Genomic DNA, 13,727 nt, shown 5'->3' with positions numbered 1-13,727 from the left:
CTGGGCATACACACTGAGGAAACCAGAAGGGAAAGAGACACGTGTACCCCAATGTTCATCGCAGCACTGTTTATAATAGCCAAGACATGGAAGCAACCTAGATGTCCATCAGCAGATGAATGGATAAGAAAGCTGTGGTACATATACACAATGGAGTATTACTCAGCCATTAAAAAGAATACATTTGAATCAGTTCTAATGAGGTGGATGAAACTGGAGCCTATTATACAGAGTGAAGTAAGCCAGAAGGAAAAACATAAATACAGTATTCTAACGCATATATATGGAATTTAGAAAGATGGTAACAATAACCCTGTGTATGAGACAGCAAAAGAGACACTGATGTATAGAACAGTCTTATGAACTCTGTGGGAGAGGGAGAGGGTGGGAAGATTTGGGAGAATGACATTGTAACATGTAAAATATCATGTAAGAAACGAGTTGCCAGTCCAGGTTCGATGCACGATACTGGATGCTTGGGGCTGGTGCACTGGGACGACCCAGAGGGATGGTATGGGGAGGGAGGAGGGAGGAGGGTTCAGGATGGGGAACACATGTATACCTGTGGTGGATTCATTTTGATGTTTGGCAAAACTAATACAATTATGTAAAGTTTAAAATTAAAATAAAATTAAAACCAAAAAAAAAAAAAAGAATCCAGGCTGTAAAATAAGACATACCTGTGTTTGAACTCTGGTTTTACCATTCACCAGCTATGTGACCTTGGGCAATCTACTCAATCTAAGATTCAGTGACTTCTTAAAACAGGATAACAAAACCTACCTTAGAGGGTGCGGATAAACATAAAACACCTGATACAACAGACACTCAGTGAACATCAGCTGTTGTTATTATCATCGTTGTCACTTTATTATTTTTTCAAAAGAGGAAGGGGACATCATGAATAGTTAGTAGATTAATATTATATATTCTAATCTTCTCTAGTCAGATATGCCCTGACTTCAGCTTGGCAGTATGTTATAAGAGACAGGGGGTAGAGAGGGAGGTGCTGTTCATGTGGAGGTAACATGTAACCTGTGTTAACATTCAGGTATGCTACAGAGAAATGCCCAAAAGATTCTTCAACTTTCCTGAGTCCTCCTCTCATCTCTACCTAACTCCTCAAGCCTTAACCGTAATTTCTCAGTCCTATCTCCTCACCTAAAATAGTTTTCTACCTAAATGGGGCAATGGTTGTAATTGAGTAAACAATATTTTTAAATTTGAGCCTCTTATTTATCTAGTCTTTTAACTGACACACACAAGAACGATTTGAGGTTGTTACTGTGAACTAAAGGATCAGATTCACATAAATGTATTAATGCTGAGTAAGTAATAATTAACAAGAACATTTAAATTCATATGGTCTCTTACAAAGAAAATGAATTTTTAAAATTAAAAGTAAAGAAATGTTTATATAGCAGTGATAAGCCTCAGTAAGGTATACCAGTGAGCAAGAGGTCAGTATTTTAATTCCAGGCTCTGCTATCAGCTAGTTGTGAGGCTGACCAAACATATATTTTGGCCTTCCTGCCCTCAATTTATTCATCTGTGAAACAGAGGACTTGAGAAGGTCTTTTTCAACTCTAAAACCAATTCTAGTATTAAAAAATTAAATTTTCATTAGAAAACTGAAACAAACTACAATTAGATAGCCACTAAAAATTCAAAGGATTTTGAATTTAAGCTATACACTTAAGTTGTTCAGACATACTTAAGAGCGCACATGTAAATGTCACCCCAATTGAAAAAACAAAAATATGCAGGCACAGTCTATAACCGAAATGAATACAAGTTACAAGTAACCAAGGAGAACAAATTTCTTTCAAAACCATATGATTGCTCCCACCTGAATTTCTTACTATATATAAAAAGGACAATTTATTAATATAAATTCACAGGTAAAAGGAATAATATCTAAAATCAATAGAGACATTTTCCAAAAACCTGAACTGAACAAGCCCAGAGGGACAAAATTTGAGGCTCAGTTTTCCTCACAAAGATACTGCTAACCTAGCCTTAACTAATACCACTGAACTCTGTAGTAGAAATAATTTTAATAGCAAATATAGGCATTATATTAGCACTTTTCATATTTTAACTCATAAATTCCTCACAGAAGTCCTGTAACTACTATTACTGTCCCCATTTTACAAATGAGGAAACTGAACAACAGAGAGGAATTAATAGAATGCCTTGCCTGAGGTCACTCAGTTAGTAAATTGTGCAGCTGGAATATGAACCTAGGCAGTATGGCTTCAGAGTTTGTTCTCTCCATGCATTATTGACATACAAGTACATGATGCAAAATAGTTAAACAATAAAATGAATCAGAGTGATTGAGTTAACTCTGCCACTAACCAAGCTACGTGTCCTTGAATCACAATCTCTCTGGACTTCATTTCCCACTCAAGTAAAAAAGGGAATTGGACTAAATAATCTCTGAAATTCCTTACAGGTCTGACGTTCCATGATCTATGCTGCTGCTGCTGCTGCTGCTAAGTCACTTCAGTCGTGTCCGACTCTGTGCAATCCCACAGACAGCAGCCCACCAGGCTCCCCCGTCCCTGGGATTCTCCAGGCAAGAACACTGGAGTGGGTTGCCATTTCCTCCTCCAATGCATGAAAATGAAAAGTGAAAGTGAAGTCGCTCAGTCATGTCTGACTCTTGGTGACCCCGTGGACTGCAACCTACCAGGCTCCTCCGTCCATGGGATTTTCCAGGCAAGAGTACTGGAGTGGGGTGCCATTGCCTTCTCCTTCCATGATCTATGAAATGCTTTAAAAGCAAAAAGCCACAACTGTGGCATAGCAACAGCTATGCTCACTCTTCTTTATCTTCCTCCTTTTACACTTATCACTATATCTCATTATCTTTTTCCTATGGCTCATCTTTATAAGTTCCTCTGTTTAACAGCGCCTACCTCATAAGAGTTACACTGATAATCTTGAGAAAAAAATAAATTAATAGAGGTGAACTCTAACCTCCAGACCACATTCTACTACCTCCAAACCATGCAGAACTAAGACCTAGGACTAAAAGTAGACCAGCCATTACTTCAGCAGGTGCTGGAGACTGTGCCTAAACATATATATGCATAAATGGATGGAGTTATTTATTTTTCATAAACCAGCAGGATGTAGGAATTAAGAGCAGGGGCTCTTTCAATCTCATATCTGCTAACCACAATTAGCAGTTTCAACATAATCAGTTACTGAATGGCTCTAAGACTCAGGTTCCCAGTCTACAAACAGAGCGAACATAAAAACCTACCTACACAGCTTGCTATAAAGAGATATTTTTAAAGTAATGCCATAGTGACTGACAAAGTAAGCACTCAAAAAATAACAGCTGTTGTTACCGCCCCTGTTAGCACCACTGCTATTTACAATTCCCATATAAAGGCAAGAGCTCCCAAGTATGACAGATTTTATTTCAAATTCTGTCTCTACTACTTAGTAAGTGTATGGCCATGAACAAGTTGGTTAGTCTCTCTAAGCCTGAGTTTCCTCATCAGTAAAATGAAGATAATAAATCATCTATCTCCAGTTCAGTTCAGTCGCTCAGTCGCGTCCGACTCCTTGCAACCCCATGAACCGCAGCACACCAGGCCTCCCTGTCCATCACCAACTCCTGGAGTTTACTCAAACTCGTTTCCATTGAGTCGGTGATGCCATCCAACCATCTCATCCTCTGTCGTCCCCTTCTCCTCCTGCCTTCAATCTTTCCCAGCATCAGGGTCTTTTCAAATGAGTCAGCTCTTGGCAGCAGGTGGCCAAAGTATTGGAGTTTCAGCTTCAGTGTCAGTCCTTCCAGTGAATATTCAGGATTGATTTCCTTTAGGATGGACTGGTTGGATCTCCTTGCAGTCCAAGGGACTCTCAAGAATCTTCTCCAACATCACAGTTCAAAAGCATCAATTCTTTGGTGCTCAGCTTTCTTCATAGTCCAACTCTCACATCTATACATGACTACTGGAAAAACCATAGCCTTGACTAGATGGACCTTTGTTGGCAAAGCAATGTCTCTGCTTTTTAATACGCTGTCTAGGTTGATCACAACATTTCTTCCAAGGAGTAAGAGTCTTTTAATTTCATGGCCGCAGTCACCATCTGCAGTGATTCTGGAGCCCAAAAAAATATCTTATCTTAGCCAACAGGAATTTGTTGTATGGCTCAGGAAACTCAAATAGGGGCTCTGTATCGACCTAGACGGGTGGGATGGGGAGGGAGATGGGAGAGAGGTTCAACAGGAAGAGATATATATATACCTATAGCTGATTCATGTTGAGGTCTGACAGAAAACAACAAAACTCTCTGTAATTTACAAAACTCTCTGTAAATTACAAAACTTTCTGTAAAGCAATTATCCTTCAGTAAAAAAATAAGTTAAAAAGAAAAAAAAATCTATCTCACAAAACTGTTGTGAAGATTAGATGAGGTAACAAAGCTGCTGACACCTGGTTCCTAACTGGTCAATAAATGCTAATTCCTTTCTCCTTAATGACAAAAAGAGCACATTTCCACTAATTCAATTCAAGGAATAGAGATTGGAAGTGGGAATCCCAGAGAAGACAACTTTCTTTTCTCTATCATTCTGTGCATGGGGATATACCAGAGAATTCTCATTCATGGGATTCTCTTTATCTTCTTATGTGCTTCCTAAGACTAGAGAGCTTTTTCTCAGGTAATCTCCAAATGTTCTGAAAGGAGTTGTGTGTTCAAAGGCAGCAACTCTTAGAAACTCTCTCAGGGAACCCAGAAGATCAAAACTATTTTCATAATAATACTGAAATGGAGCAGTACCCTACTATCTTTTGCCCCACCCCCCACCCCCCCTCCTCCCCCCGTGCCGTCCTCAACCTGCCTTTTACCTGTGGAAAAACTTTAGTCAAAGATTAAGTTTGATCAGAGAAGTGAGAAAATGCTGGGAAAGAATCTGCCTGCAATGCGGGAGACCTGGGTTCAATCTCTGTGTTGGGGAAGATCCCCTGGACAGGGAATGGCTACCCACTCCAGTATTCTGGCCTGGAGAATTTCATGGACTATATAGTCCATGGGGGTCACAAAGAGTCAGACGCGACTGAGCCACTTTCACTTTCATTGAATCCATGTTAAATTTTGAAGTTTCCTAAGTGGAGCTAGTGGTAAAGAACCTGCCTGCCAATGTGGGAGGCATAAGAAGACACAAGTTTGACCCCTGTGTCGGGATGATCCCTTGGAGGACGGCACGGCAACCCATTCCAGTACACTTGCCTGGAGAATCCCCATGGACATAGGAGCCTGGTAGGCTACAGTCCACAGAGTTGCAAAGAGTTGGACAAGACTGAAGCAATTTAGCATGCAGCTTTATTTTAGATAAGGAAACAGCAACCCACTCCAGTATTCATGCCTGGAGAATCCCATGGACAGAGGACCCCTACAGTCCATGGGGTCGCAAGAGTCAGACGTGACTGAGCGACTAAACCATCACCACCAGTCATTATAAAGTATAGTCAAAGACCTTTAGTCCCTTCTCAAGGGATATGGAATAGTCTGAGCCATATCCTGTGAGCTGTCTTACAGATACTAAGACCCCTACCACGTAGGAAAAGTTAACTACATGATGACCAGACTGTAGCCATGACATAAGCTGCCAAAATTCTGAGAACTGGCCTCAAGGAAATGGGAACAAACCGACCATGGGACTGCAGACTATCTGTACTTAAAATATATGAAATGACGCTGGTCAGACCACCGATAATCAATTTCAAGACGACGGTCAGAGCTGACTGCGCTGTTTCTGCCTGTAGCTCCCTCCCTAAGCCTACAAAAACTCTCGTCCATTGATTCTAGAAGAAGTGGGGCAGGTATTGGTCTTTGGATAAGTGTGTCATCTCCCCACTCCTCCCACTCCACCCCACCCCCACCGCTGTTGCTGACATCCAAAATAAAGCAAACTTTTCTTTCCACCAACCTGGCCTCTTTATTGGTTTTTGAGCAGCGAGCAGCAGGACCCCATTATCCACTGCAATACCACAACTTCATGTGCTTTTTTCACTCATTCTTTCACGAGTACACGGTGGAAGTTCCCAAAGGCCACATGAAATGTGACGTCACGTCCCTGAAGCCTAGTTGAAGGTGTGCTTGTATACTCTGTGTTTCACACATCTCTGAGTTTTAATTTCAAATATAGAGTATTATCAATAGATATTGGAATCTTTTTAACAATTTTTAAGAGTTTCAAATGGTACCAAGACCAAAAAGTTAAAGAATTACTTCTCTAAGGTATAGAAAAAGCTCACAAAGCACATGGGTTACTCCATGAATTACAACTTTACCAATTTAGTCTAAATAAGTAATTCACACAATAATCTAAAAGCCTCTCATTTTCCTGTATGATTATATTTCAGGCCTTCAATCTTCAAGTAAATGACTTGTTCACTAATTATCTGTGAATATTCAGTGACAGAACTAGTTCTAAGGACTTACATCTCCTTATTTATGGTCTACAGTCTTTCTAAATTCTGCAGGTCATCTTCAATAAGAGATGACTATGTTTTCTTAATCATCACACTGTCCCTCTCATTACACATAATATGAAAATTGCAAGTTATGCTTACAGCAAGTTAATTAAACTTTCCCGTGATCTATAATAAATAACTTTTTAAGACTTTTCTGATACCACAGATACCACACCTGCGTAGTGATAGGAAGAAACAGGTAAGCAAATTTCCTTCTATAAACAATTAAATTTAAAGGTGTATAACATATAAAAAGTTTGAAAAGCCAGGGAGAATTCTTCTATATTATTTACATAGTGATCCAAATTTACAACCATGTTCCAAGTCTTCAATCTACAATCTTCCTTTTCTACACCATTTTAAGTTTTGAAAGCACTATGTTGAAATATGTGCTGGAAATATGACTGAAATATAAAATCAAACACATACACACAAAAAATTGGTTTTTGGTTTTTTCTAAGATAAAAGAGAATTTAATGACAAAGCTATCAGCATTATAGCTCATAATAGAGCCCTTATAAATATGTGTTGAATGAATAAATAATTTTTTTAGGCATTTGTTCATGAGCATTGTCTACTTGACTTCTTTTAGCATTTACTAGGTAAGGGGAAGACCTGAAAACAAAAATACAACCAGGCAAGACCCCTAGTGAATTCTGACAATCTCCCAAAGGCCAATTAAATAAATACCAAGCAACCCACAAACTACCTCCAGTTAAGCTGTACAACTTGAGCAAAATCTTCCAAACTTTTTTTGTTACGTTACTATTTTTAAAAAGTTTACCATGCACCTCCAATATATGTACATTTATTTATAAATTATCTCCTTATACAACTGTGTACCTTATAAAACACAGAATTTTTAAATGGAAGTTTTAAAAGATGAGACAATAATAAACTAATTTAAACTTTCACTTGTGAATAATACAAAAATATTTTTAATCTCTCTTAAGAAATTATCAGTAACAATACTTTTAAAGAACAATCTAACAGAAAAGTTTCATTGCTTTTTAAAATCCTAGTTTTTAGTATTTCAAAGGCCTAATTCAAACTTCAAGATTCAGTTAATGATAATGGCTACAAGCTGGAAAACTGACCTTCCAATGCAGAATACTCTAATACATAACATATATTTAGGGTGAAGTTCACTATGGATGACAAAGGATGTTAAAATCTTATTTTGAAGAATTATTTTAATTATTTTGAAACTTTTTGGCAAGCTTGTTAGGTCTATTAAAGTAGCGTTGTTTTTTCTGTAATTTGGCTGACAAAAAGCTAGTACTAGAAGTAGAACTGTCAGCTCTGCCATTTTCTTGTTGTTCACGTGTACTCGCATTACTGGCTTCTTTACAGGAGTCTTTTTAATTCACATCCATTTTATATGGGTTAGTTTAGTCAAAATTAGGTAATATCCATAAATTCATCTAACTATAAGCAACCATAAACTGAACTGCTATTTGCTGAAAGTGAACAAACAAGTGAGAAAACTATTAGCAATTCTTGACTCTCGTTCAGACTACCTCCTCAAATGAGGTCATCTCATCAACGTATTTATTCAATGTTAGTAAAATTTCATTTCTTCCTGTCTTACACATAAAAATGAACATAAGTAACACTTCTAAAACTACCTTCTCTGTCTTCATGGGAGCGTTGAATACACTCCTTTGGGGCTATGATGCAAATATACTTGAAACCCCTAGCCAGCACAACTTAATCAGTCTCTCAAATGCTTTTCAGGTTAGGACTGAATTTGAAGCCAGGAATGATTTTCCATGATCACCCCAGGTCAAGTAAGATTCTATGTTCTTATGGTATGGGCCTTCACCCAAAAACTGATCCAAAATCAACCTTCAGGGATGGATAGACAAGTATAATCTTTCCAGGACACTCACCCTAACATACTTTATTAAACAATGAAAATAACAGTAATAGGTTCCTATCTTATACAACAATTCACTCACTTAAGAAACATTTGTAAGTACCAGGCATCTTTTTGCTATACTCATTTACAAATGTTATTTTAAATATACTATACTGTACTTTCATTTGCAGAAGTGCCTGAAAGGAAAAGTGTGGTTTGTGCCCCATCGGGTGGCCAAACTGGAAATTTCAAACAAGTTCCAGCAAGGCAAGTTAACCCTAACTAATCAACATAATTCCTTTGGGAAATTGAAGCCTGCAACACAAGTGTTCTCATGGGAGAGTTCTATAAATGAAAATCACAATAATGTTATGGTGTTTCCTTACACTTGAAAAAAGGGATATGCAGATTATGTAGAATCCTTTCCAAATCTTGCAACAAAAAAAATTAAAACTACTACCATCACTTTTTATTTGAGTTCAATAAAAGTTTCATTGGGTCAGTCTTCCATTCACAGATTAAGATAATCATCAAATTTTTTTGAAAAGAGATTATTAATTTAAAAGAATGCTTTTAATAGTAATACTTTAAGTTCTATCATCTTCATATATCAAGCATAATGAAACCATAAAAATGTACAGAAATTTGGAGCTATATGGGTCCTTAGAGGGTTGTAAGCCTAGAAATCAAGTCCAGTTCTCTCACTTTACAGATGAAGAACCTAAAGCCCAGAAGAGGAAGTGATTTCATCAGGGTCACACAGTCAGGGTGATCTGACTCTCAATGCTTACACCTCTGTGCTCAAGAGACTATATACGATACTGGACATGTAATTTAACCTTTTTGGACCTTAATTTCTTCGTCTGAAAAAACCAAGGAGACAGATAATCCGTCAATCCCCTTTTAACTCTAAAATGCTGAAATTTAGATTCTTCATTATTTTAGTACATTACAAAATTACAGTGTACACGGACAAAACCATTCCTGGTTCCTGAGAAACCAAAGCAGCACAGGACCCTAGGGAAGAAAACACAAGTCAGCAGCCAAAGGCACCAAATATATTTGCTTCTTTTGCTAATATTCTGTAAAATATTAACATAGTCATACTAGTCTGGCGGAAACTGGTCTAAATTAATTTTGATTAATCAATTACAGAGCTCTAAAGTATGCAATCACTGATTCTAAATTTTAAAAAGTGCTCTTGAAAATTTTTTATTGATGTTCTGCATTACATGCCAAGATTTATACTCAAATAGATTACTGGAAACAGGGATAGCCTCTTTCCATTTGTGTTTTATTCTTTGTAAAAACTATTCACAAATGAATCAAACCAATTTTCTTTGTATGACTTCTCCATGTTGCTCTATTCTTTTATGCTTTATTATTCCATCTATGAAGATTGAGTCTATGAACTCCACAATTCATTTTTAAATTAGAAACTGATCATTTTCAGGATATTGATGGATCACTAACACTAATTTTAACAGTCCAAAAAATGAAACCCATTAAAAGTTAAATCAAAAACCTATGAACTACAATGGACCTTAAAAAGCTCTAACCCTATATTCTTACTTTATGAAAGAGGACAGAAGCCTGGAAAGGCAAAAAGCCTATCCCCATGGCTTCATGACAAACATATACAAGAATTAGCACTTACTGTATGACTGTGTGTACACAATAATACATACAATCACAGAGGTAAAATAACATTTTCAGCTTCTAATGGTCTGATGTTTCAAGTAAAATTTAATGCAGCAAAATGACATGAAAACCAAAATAGCTGAACAGTTCATAACAGTTCACAGCAGTAGAAAGCAGCCTACACTAGAAATCATGGGTAATATACCAAAATTTCATCACCAGTACTTGAAAAACAAATCCAAGTGTCTGTTCTGCTAACAGTATTTCAAGAGCATCATCTTCACATGTGAGAAACTACATTTTACTGCCATATGAAAAGGTTCTTCTCTCAAGCAAATGCTCACATCTTTCACGATATTCTTTTTTCCCCGAAGTTTCTAAGCTGCCAAATTCCTCTAAAGATTCTTATTTATGCCTCTTTATTTTTAAAGGAACAACACTAGCTCTTGAGCAACAATATACAACACACAGATCCCAACCATATAAAAAATGGCTCCAATTCAAAAAGAAAAGTACTCCTTATTAATTTTGCCTACCAAATAAAGAGCTTACGCAAGATCCAAGTCACAAAGTAAGGACTCTGTAGAATAAAATTTTAATAATCTACAATTAATGAATTTTTTAAAAAATAATTTTTAATTGGCCTAGGAAAAAATAACACAGTCATACATATGAAATGTGTTCCTCTCTGACCAACTTAAAGTAAACCATCTAGGACTAGTTAGTGTCCAAATGCAGTATGTGAATTGAGTACCAGAATGACTCCAGCCACAAAGCTGATATTATAAATCAAGAGGTAATTGCATCTTTAAGTCTTACGCTTCTCTTTCCAGCCCTAAAAATTGTATTCCAAATTAATACAATTCTATGAAACAGTTAAGAGCTGTAATACTTAAAATGAATCACAGCATACAACCAATCACTATTACTTCTCCCCAAATGAAGCATTCCATACTATATAGGATGTTGCTTCAGGATGCCCTGTTCTATGAAGAACTGGCAGTGGTGCTGAAAATTACTACTAGAAAGATGAAAGACCAATACCCTCCTTTCAATAAAAACCATCATCTGGACTCTAGCCAAGGTTTTAAAACTGACCAAATGTTATTAGAAACAATAAATCAAGAGCTCTACGGGCTGAAAAGCTTGTCCCTTATTTCATTCTTACAAAACGTAGTCACAAAACACTATAAGAAAATTAAGTGAAAGAAAGCATTAACAACTCTAGGCCTTTCATTTCTGGCAATAATGAAATACTGTATGTTACCAGGTGAATTTATTTTACAATCTTCAAGGTTCTGTTTAACCTACTTATATGTCTCTTTCCTTTCCTTCTTCAATTGTTACAACTGTTACATGAATAAATAAACTTAAACATCCTTTCAATGAACTTAAAATAGAAATGAAAAAGAGACCAAAATATCTTAATTCATAAAATCTAGCTAGCATATTTGTGTTCATATTGATTTTATACTCTTTGTTCCTGCACACAACACAGATGTGAATTACTGGAGGTTACAGATTAAGTCTCTCTATCCAGGAGCTGAACTGCCAGCCACTGAGAATAACCTATTGCAAAGCTTAAAACCCTTCAGGTATCTTGGCTTCTGAATACATAAATGGGCTCATTATCTCTACTTTTCCTTTCATTAACGTATGGTTCCTTATCACTATCTCTATTAAATACCGTCCAGGAGCTGTTATCACAGAAATTAAGGGTGAGGAGGGCCATGATTTCTGTAATACACAGGAATGTTTTAAAAGTACATTGTTTACAAGATAGTACTTTTCTCCCTAGCTAACAAAAATTTTAGGAAAGAAAACCTGAAAATGTTAATAATTCCCTTCTCTTTCTTTCTTCCTCTTCCCCTTCACTCCATTCCAAAACCGAAGAGCCAAAACCAAAGATATGATTACTTTATATACTTCATGAAATCAGTGAAAACACGAGTCACCGTCTTATTATCAAAACAAAACAGTTGATTACGATGTTTGCCTACTGTAACCACCGCACGTGTGATACACATTTAAATCAAGTTTCGACCCTGTTACAAAGCCTTTGTCAACAGTGGGCAAGTGGGGGAAAGCTGAAGAAGGGCTCTGTGAATTGAAGGAAATCACCGGAGGGGCTAATCTAGGAAGAAGATTCCTCGGGGAGAGGTGAGCCGAAAGAAACAAGACCTAACCTTGGAGAGGGGGCGCTCGCCCAGGGTGGGGACCAGAGGTCAGGGTGAGCGGGAAGAGGAAGGGATTAGCGCGGAACCGCTGTACCCCGGGCTACCCTCACACCCCGACTCCGCTACCTGCGGCTCGCCCTCCCACCACCATTCCTCAGCCCCGGCCGGCTGTGCAGTCCCTCCCGGCCCGCAGCCCGCAGCCTGCATATCCGTTACCCCGGCTGCAACGGGGCTGCGGGGGAGGGGAAGGTCAGCGGGGCCCGGAGGGGGCCGGCCGCGGCTAGGATGCCGCAGTGGCTCCCCGTCGCACCGGGTCAAAGTCCGCTCGGGCACGGGGGAAGCAGCAAGAGCGGAAGGCGGCGGTGGAGGTCGGGACTTGCGAGATGGTGGCCCCTCCAAGTCCTCCCACTCCTCGGCCGCCGCCGGTACCTCATACTGGATATATTGCTTCCTCCACTCGGGAGTGATGTGCGCGGAGAGGTGCTCGGCGAACTTCATCCTGCCGTCTCCCCTTCACTCCTACTCGGGTCCAGCAGTTACAGGCGGCGGCGGCGGCGGCAACAGCGACTCCGACTCCTCCCCACATGGGCCCCGGCGCGGCGCGGCACTGCGCTTCTCTCCTCCTCCGCCGCCGCCGAGGTCTCCTCAGAGCCGCCCTCCCGCCATCTTCCTCCTCCTCTCCATAGCCCCGCCCCGCCCCGCCCTCTATACGTCATCGCCATGGTAACCGCCTACGCGCCCAGACGAAAAGGGCGGAGTAAGGGGCAGGATTTGGGTATGTTCCTTAAGGCTCCGCCCCTTCTGGGCCGGACGTGCTGAAGGCACCTCCCCTGACCTCTTCCGTCTGGCTTCTGTTGGCCTTACAGCTGCTCGCTACCGCCTGCCTGGGAAGCAACAGTGTTGTTATTGCAATTAGTATTAATACTGTAGCACCAATAATCCACACAATACGTTTATATTTGCAAAGATTTGTGCAAATGTTTTTCCATTTTAATATTTATTCTTCATAAAGCCCTGAAAGATGGATCGACATTAATCCAAATTGAGTAACTAGAACAGACTAAATACTTCAGGGCCAAATGTATTTCAAGGAACCCTATTTTACACTCTCTAGGTGCTCAATAAATGCTTATTGAATTTAATTAAAGACATCAGTGCCAAAAATTACATGCTGCTTCTGAATTTCAATGTAATTATCTAGTCCGGGGGATACCAGAAAGGCCAACAACAACACATGGACCCAAACTAGAACTGGGATTACCACCTGGGTTCGTGACTAAGCTTAGAAGTGGTGTTGAGAGGGAAGCCCATGTTGGAAGCAAAGAGAATCCTCTAGAGATAAGGTTGGAACCCCACCCTCAGGGAGACCAGACATGAGTACAGTACTCCGGCTGACTGTCCTCAGGGAGCAGCACTCACACAGCTTGGCACCACTTTGAGTGTGGGAGTAACTGATCTGGAGGACCTGATTTTGGAGAGTAACCAAGGTCCTTCCATGAGTGGAGGAGCCCTGTATGATATTAATAATAACTAACATTTGTTAGG

The 13,727-nt window shown here is 39.2% G+C and overlaps 1 protein-coding gene across 1 annotated transcript in view; it reads right to left on the bottom strand.

The window, feature by feature from the left end:
• XPR1 (xenotropic and polytropic retrovirus receptor 1) overlaps positions 1-12,680 on the bottom strand; it is a 202,457-nt gene extending 189,777 nt beyond the window's left edge. The window contains exon 1 of the mRNA NM_001192883.1: positions 12,612-12,680. Within this exon, the coding sequence (NP_001179812.1) occupies positions 12,612-12,680 (69 nt within the window). The remainder of the gene's footprint in view (positions 1-12,611) is intronic.
• Between the last annotated feature and the right edge of the window lie 1,047 nt (positions 12,681-13,727).

This window comes from Bos taurus, chromosome 16 (genome assembly GCF_002263795.3).
Source record: "Bos taurus isolate L1 Dominette 01449 registration number 42190680 breed Hereford chromosome 16, ARS-UCD2.0, whole genome shotgun sequence".
Taxonomy (NCBI): domain Eukaryota; kingdom Metazoa; phylum Chordata; class Mammalia; order Artiodactyla; family Bovidae; genus Bos; species Bos taurus.
Note: the sequence above shows the minus strand (reverse complement) of the source record. Positions and strands in the feature narration are given on the sequence as shown.